Here is a 25457-nt window from a genome sequence, read left to right as displayed (position 1 = left end):
ATGAGAGTCTCTTTGCATAACCATTATGCTATCTACATCCCCCAAACATGTAATTCTTGAATCTTCCATCAAACTCAGTTTAAGAAAAAAAGATTTCCTCACATAATTTCAAAAACCTTATGAGTCAGTATTTACTGTTTCCTTTTTTTTTTTTTACTCTCCAAACATAATACAATTCTTCAGCTAAAACAGGAGTAATGAGACAAAACAGTTCCGAAAAGTACAATAGAAAAATATTGTCCACTGGTTTATTTTTTTTTCCAAATGAGCAAGAGACTATTTACAAATAAGCAGATCTCCAATGATGTCTGTTCAAATGGCAAGTCTATTACTGTCCAAAGTCTAAATGAAAAAAAAGAATATTAAGGCACATTTGATCTATGAGTTTCAAACAAACTTTCTGGTGTGATGACAAGATACAATCTGCTTTTGCCCCCCGCCCCCCCAACATGTGAGCACCAAAATTGTCAAAGAACACTTAATATTTAGTAAAATGGTATGGAATGTGAAGTTAAGTGAGGTTGGGGGGGGAGAGGAAGGTTCTCAGAAGAAAATCTTTGGAGATCAGTTTACTGCAAATAAAACCTACAGAAACATAACATCCTCCTGACACATATAAATACTAGAGCTAACAGGTACTTGAGAAATGGCAACTTGCTAAACAATGGATATTAAATAAATTAAAGGTATTTCGGATGCAAAGGATGAAGGACGACAGTAATTTATGAGTGAGGGCGTCAGGTCCACCAGCGAAGTGGACAAGACCAAATGTGGCTCCCCGAATGCTGTCGCTGGGGTGGCTTCTGTTTCTGTTCTAGTCTGCATATGCTAGATCTTTTAGAATCACTCTTCTGGGCCAATCTGAAAATCGCTATTGTACCACATAAGAGGAAGGGGGGTGGGTGGGAAGGAGAGAAGGCCAAATTCTTGTTGAAGTTTAATGCCTATATGGGCAAAGGTTTGGGGAAAGACTCAGCTCTGGGACGCTTTCCTGAAGCTGAAGAGACAGCTGTGACTGTGTTGCCTTATTTTGCAAGGGGTTATGAGGGGGGGAATCATGAGATGGCTGTAAAAAAAGTCATAAAGAAAAAGACAAAAAGGTAGACTCTGTGCAATGTTAATAGTTACAACCAAACATTTAGCAGTTACAGTGTCTCGTCACAATAATACTTTGCAGGAATGTTTGTTTTCTGCCAGCAGAACGGTAGCGGGGGGGGAGGGGGGACTGTGAAAACCTCGTTCACTGGCGCGTTTCGTGTCATGACAAAGCAGCCTGCTACGTTCTGCCCAGCCGGAGAGGGGGTTCGAAGGCAAACATGATCACATTTTGTTGTTGTTGTCGTCGTGGTTCAAAAAGCTTAATACTCAAGAAGTCCTTTGTAAGAAAATCCCGTGTAAAATATATCCTCGGGTGGGGTCTCAAAAACTGATCGTACAAAAAAACGTCTCTGAAAAATAAATTAGGCGATTAAAAATTTTGCCAGCAAAGCTGGGCTTCAGGCTGTCCGCACCGAGCCGTTGTTGCTGCCTCCGCTCCTGCTGTAGCCGGGCTCGTTGCGCTCCAGCCACATCTCGGCCAGCTGCTGCGTGGAGCCATACGTTGAGGCTTTGGAGCCCAGGCACATCTTGTACTGTTTGGGATCCAGGTTGGGATCACAGAAGACCGGGTGGTGGACGTGGACCACCCCCACTTCCTGGCTCCTGAACGTCTTCAGACCTGCCTGGACCACCTTGTTGAAGAGGTCCACGTCCTCCAGCCCCCAGCCCTGGATGGACACATCAAAACCCCCGACGCGGACCAGGTCTCCCTTGTAGATGCAGGTGATGCCAAATCCGTAGTTTCTCCAGAAGCCCGTCTTCTGCGTGAAGGCAAAATGGTTGTCGCTCGGAGCTTCCCCGCCGTACACGATCTTCGGGTCGTACTGGCTGAAGATGATGGGGAAGTAGATCTGCTGGCCCAGCACCGTGTTGGCTCGGCACCGCTGGAGGAAGTCCGCCGTGAACACTAGGTCCACGTCGCAGAAGAAGAGCAGGGACTCGTTGCTGAACTGGGCAGACCCCACCTCCAGGGCCAGGGCGCGCGAGAACTCCCCGGACACGGGCAGGATCTGCATGTCGGCTCGAGGGTACTTGCTGCGGTAGTCCCGCATCAGCTCCACCTGCTTGGCCTTGTCGGGGTTGGAGTCTGAGTTGAAGAGCAGGACCACCAGCTTGACGTTCTGGTTGGGGATGAGACACGTCTTCTCAAAGTTTCCCATGAACCTCACGAACATGTCGAAGCGCCCGGACAGGGGGATGAGGATGTTGATCTTCTGCTCCCTGGGCTCTTGTCGCTGGCTCCTAGAGCCGGGCAGCTGGAAGGGCACCAGCTTCTGCAGGGAGCTGGAGAGGAAGGACAAGGAGCCGGACTCCTGGTTGATCCTGCTGGCCAGCTCCTTGGCGTCCAGCGCCTCGTGCTCCACAAACTGGATCCTGCTGAAGGTCTGCTGCAGATAGGCATGCCTCCGCACGGGCACCGTCATCTTCTTCCCCTTGTGCTTCTTGTAGAGGAGCAGCAGGTCCAGGATGTACTCGGCCCCGTACAGGGGGTTCACGCGACGGTAGCCGTACTGGATCTCCTTGAAGTCGATGATGCGGCCCCTGGTCTTGGCGTTGGCGTTGATCATCTCCATCACCTGCATCACGATGTCGTCCAGGGCCTCCCTCTGAGCCGAGTCCATGCCTCGGCGCGGGGGCTGACCATCGGCGGCCGAGTACAGGTACTTGCCCGTCAGGAACTCCCACTCGAGGATCTCCTCGCGCTGGCGGGGTTGGAAGCGCAGGAAGGAGGGCGGCACGCCCAGCTGCAGGTCCTCCTTGCGCGCCTCGCTGCCGCTGTAGCGGCTCATGAGCACGATCTCGCGGTGCAGCTGGATGGTGCGATGCCGCAGCTCCGCGATCTTGCGGCTCAGCATGTAGCTGTGCAGCCGGTACTGGTACGGCGGGTTTTTGTTGGGGTGCAGCGTGATGGCTCGGTGGATTTTGCTGTTGTGGAGATCTCGAATGTACCCCTTCTTGTTCTGTTCATAGTTCTCATAGAACAGCTGCTGCATCTGTTAGGGTGGCGGGAGGGGGGAGGGAGAGAGGGAGGGAGAGAGATCACGATGAGTGTCCTTGCTCTCCTATTTCCTGTACACACTGGGGCCGGGTGGTGGTGCACCCAGGAGAGCGCACATGCTACAATGCACAAAGACCCAGGTTCAAGCCCTCAGTCCCTGCCTGCAACGTTAAGTTTCATGAGCAGTGAAGCAGTACTGCAGGTGTCTTTCTCTTTTTTTATTCCTGCCTCTCAGTTTTTCTCGCTGTCTCTATCAAAAAAATGAATAAATAATAATTTTTAAAAAAAGGTGTTTAAAGACTAGAGACTCATGGAGAGCCAGAGGCGGCCGTGGGTGATACAACTGGAAGAGGAAGTCATCACAAGTCCCCAGGCCTGGGGAAGGACCACGTTGGGTGTATGTCATGTCCAGGGGCACCACCCCCACAGAGGAGCAATGCTAAATAAGAAGTCTATGTAACACACACACATATACACACACACACACACACACACACACACACACACACTAATTTACAGGCACTGAGTCTCCTGCAGCAAGGAATCAAATTCTGGGGGGAAAAATTAGTGCCAGTAATACCTAAGGTTGGTATCTGACAATCAGTCCCATTTCTTCCCTTTGTGGTTCAGTTTTGTTTCCTGTTGAGAATGTTCTGGACTGAGTTGTTTATTGCCTCTGGTTAGTTTTTATTTTCATCTGAGCTACTGTAGTTGCCATGATAATAGAGAAATGCAGAACTGCAGTTTGTATCCCACTTCCTTCACTGTCGTATGCTTTACATTGGTTTGTTCTAGGCCCCCCCCCCCCAAGAGAATTGGATGAGTCCTGTTAATTTGGCGGGCCTGCTTGGCCCCGCCCCAAGGAACCCGGAGAGAGGGTTCCTGAGTTCGAGAGTGCCAGAGTTTCAGAGTTACGGAGTAAGACAGAGTTCCACAGTGGAAGAGTTTCAGAGGGTTCCCCAGTGCTGAGTCCGAGAGTTCCAGAGTTCGAGAGTAAGAGAGAGGGTTCCTGAGTTCGAGAGTGCCAGAGTTCCTGAGTTCCTGAGTTCGAGAGTTTCAGGGTTACAGAGTAAGAGAGAGTGCCAGAGAGACAGAGTTCCTGGGTTCCTGAGTTCCAGAGAAAAAGAGAGAGTGCTTGCGCCGCCGCAAAGAGACAGCAGAGTTTTGTTTGGTGATTAGTTTGTGTTAGTTTATGAATCGTTGTTCCTGAATAAAGAAATACAGCTTCCCTGCCCAGCCGTTGTCTCCGCGTCTCTGTTACCCGCCCATGAAGCTAGACCCGGCCGGCAAGAGCCGTCCGAAATTTTAACAACACTTCACCTGTGTAATACTGTAAGCCACCAATAAATAAAGCCACTGGGAGTGCAAAGCAGGGCAAGAATTCCCAACAACAGCAGCACATTCTATACGTTCTCTGCTCACTCGCTCACTCACTTACTTGCTCGCTCCTGAATCCTCACAGCACTGCAAGTCTGTAGGCTGCTGTCCTTGTCCAGCCAGGCCTGTCCTCAGAGCAGGCAGTAACGAATTTTGGTTAATGCCAGAGTGGTGCGGCAGAGTGATAGGTTCAGCCTGGACTTCCCACAGCCACTATGACGGGCATGTATGGTTTGTCTGCAGAATTAATTATCCACTAGAACAATTTCCATGTTTCATCATTAATCAGAAGAAGCTGCCAGGGTCTTTTTTTAGTTAATAGGAGTGTATATCAACACCATTCCTACCACCAAGGGTCTGTGTCCTTACCCCCACCCCCAGAAAGAAAGCTTAGGGTCTCTAGACGCCTCTATCTGCGGCACCGGCACACCTGGCTGGCTCTCAGGGGACAGCAGCCCTCAGCTCTGTGTGACTCTGTTACCAACTTCAAACTACAGGAGAGCAGAGCTCAAACACTTAAGCTAAGTGGCCGGGAGCAAGCAGCACTCTGAAGTTTGCTGAGAATAGATGACACTCAAGACTCCTCCCGCCCGCCCTGTGGTGGGAAGGCCATGGAGCCCTAACCCAGAGGAACAGCATGTAGAAAGTGAGCACAGGGGGAGGCTTCTGGGCATGGGCCTCGCATGGTCTGATCTCCACAGGGGCAGAGAAAGCAGGGACTACACCAACTCAAAGGCATTGGCACAGTAGAAGAATCCACATCTGAGGGTGGGGGAGACGGCATAATGGTTATGCAAACAGACTTTCATGCCTGAGGCTTCTAAATCCCAGGTTCAATCCCCTGCACCACCATTAGCCAGAGTGAAGTTCTTTGGTGTTTGTCTCTCTCCGAATCTCTCTCAAAAATAAAATAAATGAAAAAAATTTTTTTTTTAATCCACGTCCGAGTAAAAAAATGGGAAGGCCTTTCCATGATCATTCACCCAATGGAAGAACAATGCCCTAACACAGCCTGGTTTAAAGAGCTGGTACTCCCACCGTGGAGGTGAGACCATCTGAATAGACAATTTCTCCAAAGAAACACAGGTGAGGGCCTCGCCAGGCATTGGTGAACCTGGTTAAGCACTCACATTACAGTGCACAAAGGCCCAGGTTCGAGTCCCTGGTCCCCACCTACAGGGGGACAGCTTCATAAGTGATGAAGCAGGGCTGCAGGTGTTTCTCTGTCTCTCTCCCTCTCTATACCCACCCCCTGCCCCTCTCAATTTCTCTGTCTCTATACAATAATAAATAAAAAAGACATGCAGGTGACACTTGAGAATTTGTTCACCATCTGATTGATTATCAGTGAAGTGCGATTCAACACCACAGTGTCACCTCACACCTGTGAGGGTGGCTACTACCAAAAAGGTTAACAGTGTGAGGATACCTCGAAAGAAGAAAGAAATGAAGACTGAATGATGCATGAACGGCGAGTGGGCGGGCAGTTAGGTCCTGAAGCAGGGTGGGAATGAAGAAACCAGAAGGGCACAGTGACAGGGATGGGAGGTTGCCATGCTCCCACCATTGGGGTGGACAGCCAAGGCAAGTTCTAGGATGCAGATCCTGGCAGCACATGTGAAAGAAGAACCTACATCCTTCCCGACAAAGGGCGCCACTGTTGAGCTCTACACTCCCCAGCAGACCAAGCCTGACTGCACATTTTATTCCTGACCCTGCACATACCCCTTGGGGAGCGAGCGCCAATGGGAGTCCTCCTTAGGAGGGAGGCAGGTCCTCCGGGCCCGACGGCTCACCTCCACAGCCTCACTGGGACACCGTGTCCCCAAACACTTTAGGGAACGTATATTTCAAAACGTCTCACAGGCTGTCTGTGGCCACCACTTTCCTGGTGACTGAAGCTCTGAGCGAAACACGGTGTGTGTGTGTGTGTGTGTGTGTGTGTGTGTGTGTGTGTGTGTGTGTGTGTGTGTGTGTGTGTGTGTGTGTGTAGGCATAAATATGAGGAAGGAACACTGCTGACTGATGGGCTTATGGGGCCTGCAAGCCCTAAAACCAGCGCTGCTGAGAACTCTGCACCAGTTAGGCTGTTGTAGGCACCTTCTGGCTAAAGTCCAGAAGTTTAACTGAAAGGAATGTTGTATTATATTAAAGGTGAGGAGAAGGAATTTGTAACAACAAAACTAACTCAGACTCAGTGAAAACTATGGTGGCTAATGGCATGGATGGAGAAGTGAATGAATGAAGTGAATGAATGTGATGGCTCTGGAACCATGGGGGTGGGAGTGGAGAATCCTATGCACGTGTGTAGATATAAACCTAAAACTGTCCCCACATTTTATAGTGTTATGAATCAAGGATTTTTTAAGTGTAATTATGCTAAATTAAAAATTTTGTTTGTTTGTGTGTGTGTGTGTGTGTGTGTGTGTGTGTGTGTGTGTGCTCATGTGTGCCAAGGGAGGAAGAACTTATTTTGTTTAAAAGAAGACCAAGGGGGGTCGGGTGGTAGCACAGCGGGTTAAGTGCACGTTGCAGGAAGTGCAAAAACTGGCATGAGGAGCCCGATTCGAGCCCCTGGCTCCCCACCTGCAGGGGAGTCACTTCACAAGCAGTGAAGCAGGTCTGCAGATATCTATCTCTCCCCCTCTGTCTTCCCCTCCTCTCTCCATTTCTCTCTGTCCTATACAACAAAATCAAGGGCAACAATAACAATAAACAATAAAGACAACAACAAGGGCAAAGAAATGGGGGGGAAGGGAGTCGGGCTGTAGCGCAGTGGGTTAAGCGCAGGTGGCGCAAAGCACAAGGACCGGCATAAGGATCCCGGTTCGAACCCCGGCTCCCCACCTGCAGGGGAGTCGCTTCACAGGCGGTGAAGCAGGTCTGCAGGTGTCTATCTTTCTCTCCTCCTCTCTGTCTTCCCCTCCTCTCTCCATTTCTCTCTATCCTATCCAACAATAACAACAATAATAACTACAACAATAAAACAACAAGGGCAACAAAAGGGAATAAATAAAATAAATATTAAAAAAATTTAAAAAAAAAAAAAAAGAAATGGGGGGGAAATGGCCTTTAGGAGTAGTGGATTCGTAGTGCAGGCACCAAGCCCCAGCAATAACCCCAGAGGCAAAAAAAAAAAAAAAGGCCAAGTCCATACTAGACAGGTCAGGGGTTGCCCAGCACCACACCAATGGATTGGGTTTGTAATCACACTACTTTAAAACTGACAATGCGGGGGGGGGGGGGGGGGGGCGGCACAGTGGTGCACTTGGTATTGCCATTTGCAAGGACCTGGGTTCAAGCCCCTGCTCTCCACCTATAGGGGGGATGCTTCAAGAGCAGTGAAGTAGATCTGCATGCGCCTACCCCCACCCCCCCATCTCTCCCTCTATCAAATAAGTTAGAAGTGGGGGAGGAAAAAATGGTCACTGGGAACAGTGGATTTGTAGTGCCAGCACTGAACCCCAGCCACAACCCTGATGGCGACAAACAAAAAACAAATGACATTCTGGACAACAGACTCGGTAGACTGCGTGGAATATAAACCAACAACGACCCCAAGAAAACTAAATAAACGAGAGTGAAGTCATTTCCTTTCTTAAAGGGCAAATGAGGATACGAGGTAGCAGACAGGTAGGTAGCAGACAGGCAACAACGGGTGAGGACAGACTGGATAACTGGGACATGAACAGTGGTCCCAAGACCCTGCCTGAATCAGTGTCCAGTGGCTCATGTTGGCATCTAGTCATCACCCAGACCCATTTCACAGATGGCGTTGGTGTGGAGGCAGGGAACATCTTGCCTCCAGTGTGTGGGACAGGAAAGAGAGGAGACCTCAGTTCCAGGGGGAAATGATGGGAGAAATACATATCACAGATGACCTGCAGAGCAGGGAATATAAAGTGAAAAAACCAAACTGTCCGTGTAGAAACCGTGTAGAACTGATTCTGGATGGGGAAGGAGGGGTGGAGGGTGGGCAGGAGGCAACAACAGGGAAGTGAGGACAGGAGTCAGGACCCAGCGCCTGAGCCCACACGGCTCCATGGCCCCACCCCTGACCACCATGGCCAGGGGCACCCCCACCCCATCATCTATCCCTTTTGTACTTATCCCAGGTCACCTAGCTTCCTGATGACATCAAATGGTCTTGGTGGTGGTGGTGGGGAATGATCTTAGTGCCCTGGGGTCTCATTTCTACCTTTGTAGTGGTTCTTCCAACATCTGTGCTGGATTTGAAGAACATTCTGAAAAGTTCTCCTCTGGTTTGCTTTCACTTGACTTGTTTCTAGTTGCTCCGCGGCTGCTGGGGTTTTTCCTGCCTCATGCTCGCCTCTGCAGAAGCTTGGCTACATGTGAGAAGGCGCACTGTGGACTCCACACTTGCCTGAGGGCACACCAGTAAGGGGAGGCTGTGTCTTCTAGCCACGGGCCGTCTTTCCCCCAGGAAGGCCGATTCCTCACTCAGCATCAGGCTGCTTATTAAATAGCTAACATTTAATCCCTGGACCTCAGGCGATTTCCTGGGCTGGACAGGACTGGAAAGCTCTCAGTCCTTCTAGGGTCTAATCATGTGACTAAAGTTAAGTGCTTAGTAATTTGGTAGTAGTGGAAAAATCTAGGAGATAGTTTGAAAAACAAAGATTAAAAAGTGAGACTGTTCTTGAATTTGCTGGGTCTCAAAGATCTCTCACTCATGAAATAGCTGAATTTTCCAGCGGGAGGGTCCTTCCAGGGATAGCACTCAAGTTTTCATGCGCCCACTTCAGCGCTGGCCCCGTCCAGCTCTGTGGTTCTGCGTCCGCCCTGAGCATGTGGCTGGAGATGCACACAGGACTGGCCTTCAGGACCTCCAGAGCTCTGAAGCCTCGGAGGATTGCAGAGCTCCATCCACCCTACCCGCAGGCGAGCAAAAAGCTTCCTACCAGCTCATTTTAGCACTTCAGGGGATACACAACTACGCCAAGTTCCAAACAGCACCAAGTATCAAGTTTAAGTAGGTTTTATTATTGTAAAACACTTGAATCACCAATGATGTGGCTTTTTCTTTATAAAACTATGAAATGGAAAGTCAAAAATGAAAGCAGAAACACTAATTCAAATGGGGCATATGCCCCCCTCCATGTTCATAGCTGTATTATTCACAACAGTCAAAGAGTGGAAGCAGCCTAAATGCCCATCAACAGATGACTGGCTAGAGAAGTTATAGGAAAGGAGCAGGACGGTAGCGCAGCAGGTTAAGCGCACGTGGCGCAAAGTGCAAGAACCATCAATAAGGATCCTGGTTCAAGCCCCCAGCTCCCCACCTGCAGAGGAGTCGCTTCACAAGTGGTGAAGCAGGTCTGCAGGTGTCTTTCTCTCCCCGTCTTCCCCTCCTCTCTCCACTTCTCTGTCCTATCCAATAACGACGACATCAACAAAAATAATAACTACAACAACAATAAAAACAAGGGCAACAAAAAGGAAATAAATAAATTTTAAAAATCTAAAAAAAAATGTTTTAAAAAAGAATTTAAAAAAGGAGTTATGGGATATATATACTCCATGCAATCCTAATCTGCAATCAAAAAAGATTATACAGTGTCCTTTGGGACAAAATGTATGGAACTGGAGGTGATAATTAAGAGCTGAAAGACAACTACTTTCATTTACATGTGGAATCTAGAGATATGATACACAGTGGTCCGGGGGTTAGCACAGTGGATAAAGTACTGTGGATAAAGCATTCTTAACCATGAGGTCTGGAATTCTATTCCCGACAGCACATGTACCAGAGTCATGTCTGGTTATTTCTCTCCTATCTTTCTCATGAATAAACAAACTCTTAAAAAAAAAAAGATATGATACAAATGAACTTGAAAAAAAAAAAAACAGTCAAGCCAAGTGTTTATAAGACTTTGTGAGGCGGAAGGTTGGGCTCACGGAACTTTGGTGGTGGGTGTGGTCTGAGACTATATACACTGTAATCTTACAATCTCATAACCCACTATTAATCACAAATAAAAAATGAAAAAGAGAAAGTGCAGATTAATGCATACTAGTTACCGGTCCTTGCTTTTAAAATGCATAAAGCAGCCTTGTAAGGTATACACAGTGGCCTTCATGGTTTAACTTAATTTCCAACATCTACAAAACAGCCCTTAATCTTTGTTCTAAAGTCCCCACCCCGCCCCCTCCCACCCCAGCTCCCTGTCATGAACCAGCAAAATATCTCCCCTTCACTGTTCTGGGACTGACTCATTGTATGGTAAATATGAGTGAGCTAATAAATATCAAGGTCACACTATTCCCAGGAACTTGGAGTGCAGCTGGGAATAGCCATCAACTGCCCACATCTAATCTCCAGCTAACAAACACCAGCTCTGGTCTTTATGAGCAAATGTCCTCTGCAAGGCAGGCCAGTGTTCTCATTAAGTCAGCTTCTTCCCTTTAGCTGTTTACATTCTAGGCCTTCAGTGAGTACACATTTCGGCCACAGCAACAAATGAGCGCTGCTCCAAATGGCCCAAGCAAAGCGTCCCTCTCCATCCACTGCAGGGGAATTCGTTTTCTTGTTCCTTTGTCCTAGAAACTGGTTCCAAGAAAAGATGGGCTGTCTGAAGGCCCAGAGACCAAAACTGATAGCAGCTGCAAAGAAAACTTGCATGGCAGCAAGTTCTAAATAATCAAACAGTTTTTAAAAATATATATATATTTATTTCCTTTTTGTTGCTCTTGTTTTATTGTTGTAGTCATTGTTGTTACTGATGTCATCGTTGTTGGATAGGACAGAGAAATGGAGAGAGGAGGGGAAGACAGAGAGGGGTTAGAGAAAGGTAGACACCTGCAGACCTGCTTTACCCCTTGTGAAGGGGCTCCCCTGTAGGTGGGGAGCCAGGGGCTTGAACCGGGATCCTTAGGCTGGTCCTTGAGCTTAACCCACTGTGCTACTGCCTGACTCCCAAATGAACAGGTTTTCTTTTTTTACTTTTTTTTTTTTAAGATTTTTAAAAAAATATTTATTCCCTTTTGTTGCCCTTGTTGTTTTATGGTTGTAGTTATTGATATCATCAATAACTACAATATTGTTGGTTAAGACAGACAGAAACGGAGAGATGAGGGGAAGATAGAGAGGGGGAATGATTGTCCTGCAGGTGGGGAGCTGGGGGGCTTGAACCGGGATCCTTATTGCCAGTCCTTGCACTTTGCTTAACCTGCTGCGCTGCGCTACCGTTCGACTCCCATGAACAGTTTTTTATACCTACAGGCAGAGGTTCCAGAAGATCTATTCCCCAAAGCAAGACCTTGAGAGAAGAAAGGCATCTGTTAGTCATTAAGGGGCCAAGACCACCAGCACAAACAGGCCCGTCCTCAGCTCTCAGGACATATGTTCAACCCTCCAAGAACCTAGCAGTCTCTCCAAATTAGCTTGGGGAAAGTTTTGCCAATTTTCATTCAATTAGATCCAAGGATTAGATGTTTTGTAATCTAGAAACTCTACTCAGAAAAGCACAGTTTTCACAGGAATTGAATTGGGCCTTACTGATGAAAAAGAAAGAGGCAGGTATACCAGTGGCTGGCTCCTGGCTAGCAAGTGTCAACTTCTGACATTTCTGGAGCTGACTGCTGCATTTCAAAATAAGGGAGCTTGTTGAGTCAAACAAAAACTGTTAACAGTCATCTAAGACACTGATACTAACTGATCAGATCACATGGATATCAACCATTTGTAAGGGAACATTTTGTGACCTGGAAAACCAGCAGCGACAGTGAAAGGAGAGCCCTTAGCCTGCAGTCAAAAACGGGATGAGTCCTTCCTCCTGTTCCCTGATGAAGGCTGACCTGGTAGGGGTGGGGGGCTGCTTCAGCAGCCCCCCAAACGCAGACACAGAGATAAAGAAACAAAGTCTGTAGCACAGGAAAGAATGAGTACACGCAGAACTGCTTTCAACAGAACAATGTCTTACCCAAGTGTGGACCCAACCTCTCAACATGGACTTAAAGGCACTCTACAAGGAAGGAGAGTTCAAGGACCCCTCAGGAAGAAAGCACACAAGTGGGCGGTTCACAAGCCCAGCCCTGGGCTGCCCTCAGGAGCAGCTCTGGTCCAGCTCTCAATCCTCAGGCCTGCTGCCCAGCTGTGTCAAAATGGCAGCCGCCATGTGACCACACGTAGCTCCCACAAGCAGTGCAGAACTCTATGTGACATACTGATTTAGGCCTCAGCAGAGATGGCCGCTATAAAGTAAACCTAGTGAAAACTCAAAAGCACACAGATGGGGGCAGAGTGAAGGCCATGCACCGGGCTGGACACAGAGGTACACAGGGCCAGTGTGGGTAGGTCTGGCAGTTTTTAGACAGAAGCAAGGAATCTGGCTGCTGGGGGTAATGTCTTCTGCCTTTTTGAGTGTTACAGCCAATTCAAATTAAGAGGAGGAAAAAAGAAAAATGTGATCTATAAAGTTATTTCCTTCCAGGGTTTTTTGAAGGCTTATTCCTGATTTGTTTTAGAATCTCACTTTATATAAAGATACTTTAAAAAACCATTTTAACTTACCACATTTCTCAGTAACCCTTTTACATACACACACACACACACACAAAACGGAAGGATGCAATGAATGAGTCAGGACAAGCTCCCTGGAGCTGTGGTCACAAGATAAAGCCAAGGATCAGACATAGGCCCATTCCTGTCTGCTCAAGACATCTGACATTCACTTTGACTTCAGAGCCTAGTGACACACACATTTCTGTCCTCTCCACAGTGTGTCTGCGGCCGGTGGGGTTGGGTGGGAGATTATCACACAGGCATTTTGTCATCTTCCCCAGTAACACCTCAAGGTGAGGAGCCACCCTGCAAAAGCATGAGTCCTTACAACTTACTTTTACAAAAAAGAGATGAAATGCTTTCAATGGAGAAGGGAGGTGCTTTTGGGGTGGGAAGGACTAGGAGGGGACCTATGAAAGCTTGAAGCATTTTTCAAAGCATAGGTAAGCCAAAAGAGAAAAGGCAACACTCCAAAAGTGGAGCAAAGGCTGCCTGGTCAACTGGACATACCTGTGCCAAGTAAAACCAGTCCAGACATGGACTTCATCACAGAGATGAGTTCAAAATGGATCACAGTTCTAAATGCAAAAACACAAGCTAACACAACTCCCAGAAGAAAAGACAGACGTAATCTTGGGAAATGAGTGGCTGGTAATGGATCAGCTGGACTTCATTTAAACCAAACATTTCTGCCAGGGACAATGTCAAAGGCTTCAAGGCAAGTCACAGGGAGAGACCAATCTGATAAAGAAGGATTGGGTGGGGGTGGGTTCATGTCCTGGTGCATGATGGTGGAGGAGGACCTAGGACAACTGAGAAGTTTTACATATGTACTAACAACTGTATCTACTATAAACTATTAATCCCCTCCCAAAAGGGGGGGGGAAGACAGCATAATGGTTATGTAAAGAGACTCTCATGCCTGAGGCTCCAAAGTCCCAGGTTCAACACCCCTTTCTACCATACACCAGAGCTGAGCACTGCTCTGGTTAGCAGGAACCCTCTATAAAACCCGTATTTCTCCCAGTCTTGGAACCTCAGTGGCGGGGCTCGTTTTCCAACAGGCTTCTCTCGACCCATGCCAACTGATACTGCATCTGCTGATCTCAACCTAAGCAATGCAACCAGTACCACCTCGACATGTTTCACTTCAGACTGTGTCCACAGACGACAGGCCTGTGATGTCAATCCTTTAGCTCCAGTACTCTGCCACCAAGTTGCAGCTGCTGCCATGCTGCCAACCTGATTTCCCTGGGCAGATGACTTCACCGATGTACCTTGGAATTCCGCCTCTCCAAAGCCCTGCCCCACTAGGGAAAGACAGACACAGGATGGGAGTATGGATCCACCTGCCAACGCCCAGGTTCAGCAGGGAAGCATTTCAGAAGCCAGACCTTCCACTTTCTGCACCCCATAATGATCCTGGGTCATTTATCCCAGAGAGATAAAGAATAGGAAAGCTTTTAAGGGAGGGGATGAGTTACAGAGCTCTGGTGGTGGAAACTGTGTGGAACTGTACCTCTCTTATCCTATGGTCTTATCAATATTTTTCATCTTATAAATATTTTTAAAAAGGGGGGAGAAAGTTCCCTTTTCTGTTCCTCTCTCCATGGGGGGGAAAAAGAACAAAAATGGTGAGAAATGATCTGGTTAAGAAAAGGAAAAAAAAAATGGACAAGACCTGAAGGGACACCTCACCAGAGAAGATCCCAGGGTAGCAGGCACCCAGGTGAAAAGATCAATTTGCTCCATCCTCAGGGAATGCACTCTAAACAGCAAAACACCACTCACTGCCTACCTAGCAGATTGGCCAACATTCAGAAGGTCCACACTGAACACTGTCGAGCATGCAAAGCAACAGGAATGCCCACTCATTACTCATAGAGATGCTAGAGTCTCTGGCCATTTCTTGACCTGCAATAAACACAGACCCTTGCCACAAGACACAGACAGACACCTGGGCAGAGGCCTCAGGTAAGCTGGGTTGCAGGTGCAGGAAGGGCTGCAGGTGCAGGAAGGAGAGTGCTGCGGATCACACTGTCTTCCCTATGATCAGAATGCTGTTTCCAAGCTGGAAACACCCACCCCAACTCTCAGGATGTGGATGTCAACTCTGGGCACCACTGTTGGTGAGATAAGGCAGAGCAGCAGAGACAAGCATGGCGAGGTGGAGACAGGACTAGTCTGTGTGGTGTGAACTGCAGTAGACAGTTTCTCACTGAGAGAACCAGGCTTTGGGACCTCATGCTGCTCCGTGAGCAGGTGAGGGCAGCGAGTCTCAGCAAGGGGACAGTCTGCCAAGAGGACGGGTCGCTGGAGGGCTGGCGGGTGACACTGGCCGGCGGCAGGGGTTTCTCGTCCCCTCTCCACCCACTTCCTTCCTCTTGGCTCATTTATCGGCAGCCGCCCCAACCTGGCCCCACACCAGAGCAGAGTGGCATCCAAATGCCAGCCTGGCCGGCTCTTAAAGTGAAGTGACTCAAACAGGCGCCCCCAGTGCCTTCCGGACACAGCCACTGAGCCTCTCCAGGGCAGTGGAGCCACTACCGGCACTGTGACTAAGTCTGAGCCAGAAAGGCACAGACTGATCTAAAATGAAGCTCTCTCACCATAGGAGAGAGCTGCGGCACTTGGGGAGGGGGGATGGCGCTGTAGCGTCTCTCCCTATCTCTGTCTCTCTCTCTCTCTCTGAAAAAGTTGGCACAGAGCAGTGTGCCTACTGCAATGTAGCATTAAACACAGCATTTCATAAGCTGACACGATGACTCATGATTCTTTTTTTTTTTTTTGCCTCCAGGGTTATTGTTGGGGCTCAGTGCCTGCACTACAAATCCACTGCTCCTGGAGGCCATTTCCCCCCTCCCCTTTGTTGCCCTTGTTGTTTACTGTTGTTGTTGCTGTCATTGTTTTTGGATAGGACAGAGAGAAATGGAGAGAGGAGGGGAAGACAGAGGGGGAGAGAAAGACAGACACCTGCAGACCTGCTTCACTGCTTGTAAAGTGACCACCCTGCAGGTGGGGAGCCAGGGCTCGAACTGGGATCCTTACACTGGTCCTTGTGCTTGGCGCCATGTACACTTAACCCACTGTGCTACTGCCTGGTCCCCAACTCATGATTCTTAGAATGCTACAAGCAGGAATATTTCAATCACTCAAGGTTATCCCACTTTTACTTTTTAAACATTTATTCACTTATGAGAGAGAGGTCCAGGGCATGGTCCCGGGCATGTACTCTAGGCTGCTTACCTGCAGGTCTGGTATCTCATGGCTGCCAAATTCTACTACAGAGCATTTTTTCCTATTACAAAGCTACATGCAGTCATTAAAAAGTATTCCTTAGGGAGTCGGGTGGTAGCATAGCGGGTTAAGCACATGTGGCACAAAATACAGGGACTGGCGTAAGGATCCTGGTTCGAGCCCCCGGCTCCCCACCTGCAAGGGAGTCGCTTCACAGGCGGTGAAGCAGGTCTGCAGGTGTCTATCTTTCTCTCCCCGTCTCTGTCTTCCCCTCCTCTCTCCATTTCTCTGTCCTATCCAACAACAATGACATCAATAACAACGATAATAATGACAACAATAAAACAACAAAGGCAACAAAAGGGAATAAATACTTTAAAAAAAAAGTATTCCTTCTAATTCTCATATAGGGTGAGCTAATAAAACAAACTAAAGTCTGCAAGCCATACACACTTTGAAGAATGCATCTCTAGACAGATAGTTTGTCCAATCTCTGAGCATTATATTTTTCTGCAGTAGTTGCCAACGTTAACTGCTAAGTAAAATCAAGCTGTTTTATGATTTTTCCATCATGCTGAGAGGGAGAAAGATTATACTAACAAGCTATAAGTAAATTCCACACATGTAATTAGATATGTATGTATGTATGTATGTATGTGGGTATGTGTGTGGGGAGACAAGGACAGATTTTCATATATCAAAATTCTAGTTTGATGTATTTCATCAAAGTAAAAGACTCTGGGGGGTGGGGGAGGTTTTCAGGTATTGGAACATGATGGTAAAGGAGGACCTACAGGAGGTTGAGCTGTTATGTGGAAAACTGAGAAATGTTACGCATGTACAGACTACTGTATTTTAATGTCGACTGCAAACCATTAATCCTCCAAGCAATTTTTAAAAATTCAAGATATTATCTCAAGTTATTCGATGAGTTATATATACATATACAAAACAGATGTTTATATAGCATAACCAAATAACGAAATACTCCTAAAACCCTACAAATATGAACCGCCCAAGAAGTGAAAGGCTCCTCTGATCAGGCGTCTTCCAGTGCCAGGTAAACAAAAACATTAACTCTATATTTACTACCAAGTGACATCCACTGTTACTAACTCAGGGTCCAATTAATGTCAGAATAACTGAGGAAAGTCACGCCACCATACTGGCACCGGTAAAAGGACTGTAAACTGGAGAAATACCAGCCCACGAGTGAAAATGCTGTGATCTGAAAGGTGCTCTGGCTTCTTTTCAGAGGCAAAGCTGTTACACCGTGCATATGTGACCTTGGTGATTCCCAGGAAGCTTCAGGCACGGTGCTACAATACCAAGTGGCAAAGTGGGTTTAGCTTTAGGTATTTCAGTCTTTGTTCCACCTGACTCACAAGTCTATGTAGGCAGGGGGCCAGGCAGTAGCAAGTGGGTTAAGCCCGAATAGTACAAAGTGCAAAGACCCACACAAGGATCCTGGTTAGAGCCCCCAGCTTCCTACCTGTGTGTATGTGGGGGGGGGGGGGTTTACAAGCAGTGAAGCAGGTCTGCAGGTGTCTATCTTTCTCTCTCCCTCTCTATTTCTCTGTCCTATTAAAAAAAAAAAATGGCCACAGGAGCAGTGGATTTGTAGTGCAGGAACCAAGCCCCAGCGATAACCCTGGAGGCAAAAATACTCAAGACTCACAGACTTCCCCAAATTATCTTCTTCTCAAATTATCAATAAATTTGACTGTAAGATTACTGTATTTCTCCTGTAAGCACTGGGTTAAGATGTGAGAACTTACCATTAGCCTTTATGACAGAGCTTGGGCCTCACACATGCATGATCTCACTGCTTCTGGCCACTCTCTTTTACTGAGACAGAGAGTTCTGACAGCAGCCCCAGTGCACATGGCAGGGCACACCCCGCCCCTCTGAGGTCTCTGTCTGGCAGGTGACACAGTGAGGCGTTCTCATCTGCACATTAGTAGGGACACCCTGAGGGAAGCCTTCTCTTCTGGACTAGCTCATTTGTCAGCTTCCTTCTTAGAATCTACAAAGATTCCTAAACCCACATGTCCTACAATTATAACCATAAAGACTTTACAGGAGACAAAATTTTGGAGAACCTAAGGACCCCCCCCCTAAAAAATGTGTCATTTATATTTTATCAAGTTATTAAAAGCCTTATACCACGTGGCTACAAATAGAATACTGACAAAACCAAAACTACAAACAGAATATTACTGTTTTCCCCACAGTGGGCCCTCACATTCCACTACTCCTAGTGGACTGCTTGTTGTTTCCTCCCCCTCCTTTTAATTTAAGGGGGGGTGCAGGGAAAATACCACAGCACCGTTCTACCATGTGTGGAGCTTCCTCTGGTGCCATGTATGGTGTCCCGTGTGGTGCTGGGGCCTCTGTGCTTGGTAAAGTTCACGCTTCACCAGGTGAGCTGCTTTCTGGCTCCCAGGCAGTCATATACTTGTCAAATACTTGTTAGCAGCCTATTTTCCTGTTTGGACGGCTGGCCCTGACACACTGCCAAACATGCTATCCAGCCCTGACACTACCACTGAGAGACAAAACCCCACCCACGGGCTGCTCTAGATTCAGAAGGGACGAATTTCTTTTCTTCACGAGGCAGACTGGCCTGATGGTCAGTTTCTGTTCTTCTCTCAGGGGACAGGCTATGGCCATCTCTAAGGGAACACCCCCCAAAGACATACCCAGGACCATGACAAAGAATGACAAGAGGTGGGGCCCCTAAGTGACTGTGACAACAGAGTCCCTGCCACACTGGACTGTCACTCCAGACAGAAATGTTTTCTTAAGATCTATTTGCTGGACACCTGATTGAGTGCACGTGCTGCAGTGTGCTACGGTCCCAGGTTCAAGGCCCCAGTCCCCACCTGCAGGGGGAAAGCTTCACAAATGATAAAGCAGGGCTGACTGTAGGTGTCTCTGTCTCTTTCCTTCTCTATCTTCCCCTTCCTCTCAATTTCTGGCTATTTCTATCCAGTAAGTAAAAAGATAATAAATAAATAATATTATTTTAAAAAGAAAATGTAAAACAAATTAGATGCTTATTTATGATAGAAAGAGATACAGAGCATCATTATGGCACATGCAATGGCAGGGATCAAACTCTAGACCTCACGCCTGTGGGTCCGTCACTCTACTTCAAAGCATCTGTCCAGAGAATCAAGCCCTTCTGTAAGTTGTGTAAGTTACCAATGAACTTCCTATGTCAATACATGAGCCAACACAGACTTAAATACTAAATTACAGCGTGGTATCTCACACGGAGCAATAGCAACTACTATTTTCCTGCAGGCCCATGGCAGCCTGAGAGCTATTCTCATTTTACGGCGGGGGGGGGGGGGGGGGGGGGGGCGGGCGGCACTTTAGGGCTCTAGCTAGTAGCCATGGACAGAGAAGAGGCAGCAGAGCAGAGATCGGAGCTCCCAGGTCTGCGGCCACCACTGGCCTTGGGCACAGAGCAGCCTGGCACAGCTGGTTACAGAGTCTATAGGAATGGCCCAGTCACCTGCTTCCTGAGTGTCGGCGGCTGCTTCCACTCTAGAATGGCAGAACTGAGCAGCTGGGACAGGGATCCTGTGGGTCTCAAAGCCTAAAATAATTGCTGGCTGCCCCTAGCCAAGGAAGAAGTCCACTGACCCATCAGAGAGCTCTTCACCACCATGGTGTCGGGTGATGTTGGCCTCACCGTCCTCAGCAAATGCTCCCCCGCAAGGCACCTTCCTGCCCTTGGCTGGTGTCTGCTCACTCTCCACGTTCTGTGCCACGTCCCTATCAGAGACACCCCGTACACCCACAGAAGTCACACTTCTGGCTTTCTACCTTTACAGTGCTAACACTATTCCCGCCGCAAGCAGACTCTGAGCCCCCTATGTTGCAAAATAAATGAAGTTTCATGAACTGTTTAATAACAGGCACATTTTGGGGGCTGGAAGGTAGCATAACAGTTCTGCAAGAGCTCTTCATCCCTGAGGCTCCAAGGTCCCAGGTTCAAACCCCAGCATCACCATTAGCCAGAGCTGAGCAGTGCTCTGGTAAAGAAGAGGAGGAAGAGGGGGAACAAAAGAGAAAGAAAGAAGCATATTTGATTCTAGCTAAATTCAAGCCTGAAGCAGAAACAAAACCAGAAGCAGAGAACACAATGCCTCCTGTTCTGCCTGCCTTATACTTTGTGGTATGTGTTCGGTCTACTTTGGTTTTGTGCATGAAAGGCAGTTTCAACAAACTAAAAACAGGGCGCTCCCCAAAATAGAAGCCTCAGAGACCGCGAACAGCAGAGGAGGCTCAGCTCATCCCAGTGTCTAGCCATCATCACAGCTGCAGCAGCGGCTGGCTATTAGTGAGTCATGGAGGCTCTCAGAAGCACCACTCTCAATGCACCACCAGAAAGTGACCTCACACCATCCCTCTCAAAGCAGCACAGGACAAGACTCAGTGTCGCCAGGCATCATCAGCTTAGGATATATATATATTTTAATGTTCTCGTCGAGGAGTTCCAAGGTACAAACCAAGAGAGGTTTGGCACAAACCTGCTTGCTCTAAACCGAACCGAACCACTAGGACTTACTATGCTATGACAGTTAAGGTGACAGATAAGAGAGAGACTGGGACCTTTCACTTTGTGTCTCAAGGCTGTGTTGTGTCCCTGCGCAAGTCGCAGCTTACTTGCACAACATAGGCCAAACACAAACGTTCCCAGCAGGGTCACGGCGTAGGACAAGTTGACGGTGTGAGCAAGACTGGAGTTTGAGCCTTTGATGGCCTGGCTGCCCCTGCCGTCCTCCTGTGTCCTCCTAATGGGTCAAATGCCAGAAACGCAGCCCAGTCTTCCCAGTGTCCGAAGGGCTCTGAGCCTGACCCTCAGCATTCTGACTGGCTGCTGCAGGAATCTGCTGTTGGGCATTAAGCCAGCTCCCCTGCATTGCTTGATGCTGTGGTCTATTTACATTATCACTGTTTTGCCTGAGACCCGCCCTGCCTGCAGGGTACTGGTTAATCCCACTGGTTAGAACCTTCGCAACAGCTGCTATGGAAGCTTGCTACCTTCACGCTCTTTTCTCCACCCCCTTTCCTAGCCATTTCCTTTGCCACTTCCGGTTTCTAAGATATAAAAGGTGTTGTCTCTGATCAATAAAGGCATGGCATTGCATTCCCGCTCCACCTTGAGTTCCTGGTCTCTCTCCCGCGAAGCCAGCTGGGCAGTCTGCAACCTCCTCTGCCCTCTCTCCAGTCCTGTTGGGGTGGCCTCTCCACTCTGGTTCTCAGGCTTGCTCAGTGGGAACAATCCCCCAGGCCAGGGTGGCCCCTGAGCAAGTCCTATCCACCCGGGGCTGTCATGGGCCTATGCTCTTTGTCACATGGTGTTTGGCTGCCTGCTGCCCTCACTGATTTTGGGACGAACCAACTTGTGTGTGTTGGGGGAGGCCTTGGGGAGAGCCAGAAGAGGACGCTCTTAACTCTTCCTACAGAACAGTGATTCTGGAGGCTCATCTGAGAGAGAGCGCATGGGCCCTGGTGAGGCCCCCTATATGATCAGGCTGGTGTCTGGAGAAGGGGCTTCAGAAAGAGCTGCCTGTGACTGGCCTCTGCTGCCACACCCCTCTCCTCAAGCACCATCATGAGGGCAGCCCCGCAGGAAGGAGCATCCTCAATCCTGAGGAACAAGGTGGGGCTGGAGAGCAGACGGGGCAGGACTGAAGGGCAGGAGGCCAGCAGCAGCCCCCCCCACACACACACACACCTCATTCCTGAATGTTCTCTTGGGCTGATCTGAGGTGTGGAGGGGGTTGAGAAGTAGGGCTCACTTCCCACTGGGATATGGGGAGCAGGGGGATGGGGTGGGGCGAGGAGCGCAGCCAGGAAGACAGTAAATCAGAGGCACAAAGTGTTGGCTGAGTCACTGGAAGGAGCGAGTCCACTGGCAGGAGAAGCGCAGACGGGCGTTCCCTGGCGGAGGGGCCTGCGCTGGTCAGATGGGGGAGGGGGGTGGGTGTTGGGGACTGCCTGTGCCCTCCACCTTTAACACAGAGCCCAGAGGAGAGTTGGAGGCTGCCTTGGGACCTCCCAGAGATGCTGGGAAGACCCCTCACATCTCCAACTTCACAGCTTTCTGAGCTGATGTCCCACTGCATTCCAGGAGTTTTAGCAAAACCAAAAGGCACAGGCTGCTATGGTCACCTGATCAGGGAGGAGGGGCACAGTGGGGTCCGAGGCTCAGGACTGAGGTCTGCTGTGGAGGAGGAAGGTGTCTGTCGGTATGGAAGGCTGATGGCCTTAAACTGACCCTCTGGCCACCCAGGAGTTTGCACGGTGCCGACAGCAAACTTGCAAGCAGGAGGTCTTGGGTTCAAGCTATGATGTCACATGGGCCAGAGTGATGCTCTGGTTCTTTATTCTCTCTTCCTCTCAGCCCAGGAAGTACTGAACAGTCTTCGGCTGGTCCTCAGAGTATGTGTTCACTGCAAATCGCAGGACCGTGGTTTTCCAATGCGGATTCGGCAGTGAGTAGAGCCCATCCTGCCTGTTGGGGTCACACTAAGAGCACGTGCCTCCTGGTGTCACACACACACAAGACCACAGTCACTCAGAGACATGGCAGATAAAACACTGCAATGCAGCTGGCTGGTACCTTCTGATAATGTCAAGGTCATGAATGGCAAAGACACGGTCAAGGTTAGGGGACACTTAAGAGACATCCTGGAAGGCTTGGGGCCACTCAACTTTTTGTTCCCCTTTCACCTTCTGCTCTGAACGGCAGAGCACTTGTGAAATATGAGTTCAATCTGCAGGCTGATGTCCTGATTTTCGTGATTCTATTATCTTAAGTAAATAACTTTATTCTCAAGAAATTCATTCCCAAGCATTCAGGGGCAAAAACAGGCAAACCATGTCTCCAACCTAATTTCAAATGTCCAGGGACAAATAGCGTATTAAGAAAAATGATAAAAAATAACAATGGTCAATGTTCACACTCCCAGAATCTGAGTAAAGGGTCCATGAGTTTTCTGGGTTCTAGCCTTGACGTTGTCCTCAGTCTAAATTTCAAAGTTTAAAGAGATCGCCAAAGATGGTGGTTAAATATGACAGTGACCTGTCTCTTCATATACTCCCCATCCACTAACAGATAAAAGAGCTTATGGTAAAAGATTTCCTAAACAACACTTCTTAAGAGTGTGCTTGTTTTTAAAGATTCTTCGGCTGTTCAAGGAGACTTTCAGAAATGTAAAGCGAGAACCGTGGCTCGATGGTCAATTTCCTTGAGCCCAAAGTTTATAGTTTGTGCATTGGATACTTCTTCCCCTTTTCCTTTTTTAAGAGTAGTCGGCGTAGCAACCCTTCACTATGTTCTCTGAGGTTTCCTGGACAAAACCTGTTACTATTTCTGTCTCTAATTCATCCTGTTAGCCTGCCGTGCTGTGGGTATGACATCAGTTTATTATAACCAATAATTTACAGTGCCTCCTAGTGCTAAATTACCACCACACACACACTGATGATTCGGGGTGGGAGTGGGGGGGAACGACACAGAATCAACTACTAGAACCAATATACTGATACGGTTTGTTTGTTTTTAACCGGAGGCCTGATGAGATAGCTAAGCCAATAAGGTGCCCCAAGCTTGTGGCCATGTACATGGCAGAACAGAGCACTAGCCAAGTAAGCTATTTTGCCGGCCCATGAATCTTGTGTGATACTTCTTTTTAAATTTTTCTTTATGTTTTATTTACTTAAATGAGAGCGATACAGAGAGAATGAGGGATCTGGGGGAGAGATAAAGGGGGGTCAGCTCTGGCTTATGGTGGTGCTGGGGATTGAATCTGGGACCTTGGAGTCTCAGGCATGAGAGTCTTTCATAGAACCCATATGCTATCTCCCCAGCCTTCTTTTTAAATTGTTGCCAGAGCTCCACCAACTGTTTTTCAGATAGAAAGCCAAGCAGGACCCTAGCTTCCCCAGTGCAGTGGAGGCAGAACTGGAACTACTGTGCACAGGGTGAAGCCGGCATCCTCCCAGGGGACGAGCCTGCTGGCTTCAATTGACATTTCATCCATGGCTTTAGTCTAACAGCCATTCTGATGTCCAAGACACAACCACAGATAACCACTCCGCTCAGCGTAGAGAAATGCACACCGTGTCCCAGGCCCCTGGCATGATGTGTTTCTATTTCAAGCAGCTGGAGCTAATGGCATGTCTTTAAGATAATGGATTTGGGGGCTGGTGGAAGCACACCTGCCAGAGCAAACATAGCACAAGGACCCTTGTCCCCACCTGCAGGGGGGGGAAGCTTTACAAATGGTGAAGCAGTGCCACAGGTCTGCCTCTCTCTCTCTCCTCTCTCTCTCTCTCTCCCTCTCTCCCTCTCCTCTCAATTTCTATCTCTATAAAAATTAATGAATTGAAAAGATAATGGCATTTAAAGGCATTGGGGTTTTGATGGATGGCATAGTGCATGCTTACATGAGAGGCTGAATCTCAAACCCATGCCCCGAGCAAGGCTCATCCCTTTCTCCCCTGGGCATCTCTGAGCCAAGAGGCACAACGCAGGATACAGATGGAGGCCACCGGGGCCCAGTGGCAGGCCTGCAGGCAGATACGAGATCAGAGGGCAGTGGAAAACCCAGGCCTGATCAGTGGGAGATGCACGCCATCTTTTGAAGACGCTGGCTTCAAAGTCATGTGAGCCAAGGTGGGGCTGGTGAGACAGCTGGGAGGGCACCGCTTTGCCACATGCTCAGCCCAGGTTCCCGCCCAGGCACACAGACAGCCCTGGGGGAAGCTCACATGCATGCTGTGGTGTCTTTCCCTGCCTCCTGTCTCTATCTCAAAAAGTCAGCCCTAGAGATGACTTTTTCTTTTCTTACAGAAAGTAACTGCTTTTACTAAAAGTAACTACTTTTACTACATGAACAACAGTTAAAACAAAACAAAACCCCACAACACTGGGACAGGGTGGGGACAGAGCAGGGTGGAGGCTACCCCACACCCACAGACAGAGTCCTTAGGGTTAGGCGAAGGAACTCATGGGGCCCCAGACATGGCAGCCACAATTGAGATTGGTTTCCTTTGAAAACAGAAGCCTCTATGGGGGCTGACTTCATATAGGTGGCACTTCAGAAAGCAAATGAACACTTACCAAATGGTCCACAGCTGGCAACACTGGCCAGGGCCTGATGTAACATGACTATTCTGGGACCTCAGTCAGACTAG

The 25457-nt window shown here is 48.4% G+C and overlaps 1 protein-coding gene across 1 annotated transcript in view; it reads right to left on the bottom strand.

Moving 5' to 3' along the window:
- Positions 1–234: 234 nt before the first annotated feature.
- The window catches only part of CHSY1 (chondroitin sulfate synthase 1), a 63565-nt gene continuing 38342 nt past the window's right edge, over positions 235–25457 (bottom strand). Inside the window, exon 3 of the mRNA XM_007529257.3 lies at positions 235–3092. Coding sequence (XP_007529319.2) covers positions 1497–3092 — 1596 coding nt within the window. The 3' untranslated portion in view covers positions 235–1496. The remainder of the gene's footprint in view (positions 3093–25457) is intronic.

Source organism: Erinaceus europaeus, chromosome 20 (genome assembly GCF_950295315.1).
Source record: "Erinaceus europaeus chromosome 20, mEriEur2.1, whole genome shotgun sequence".
Taxonomy (NCBI): Eukaryota; Metazoa; Chordata; class Mammalia; order Eulipotyphla; family Erinaceidae; genus Erinaceus; species Erinaceus europaeus.
The sequence above is the reverse complement of the archived record's forward strand: the minus strand, read 5'-3'. Positions and strand labels throughout refer to the sequence as shown.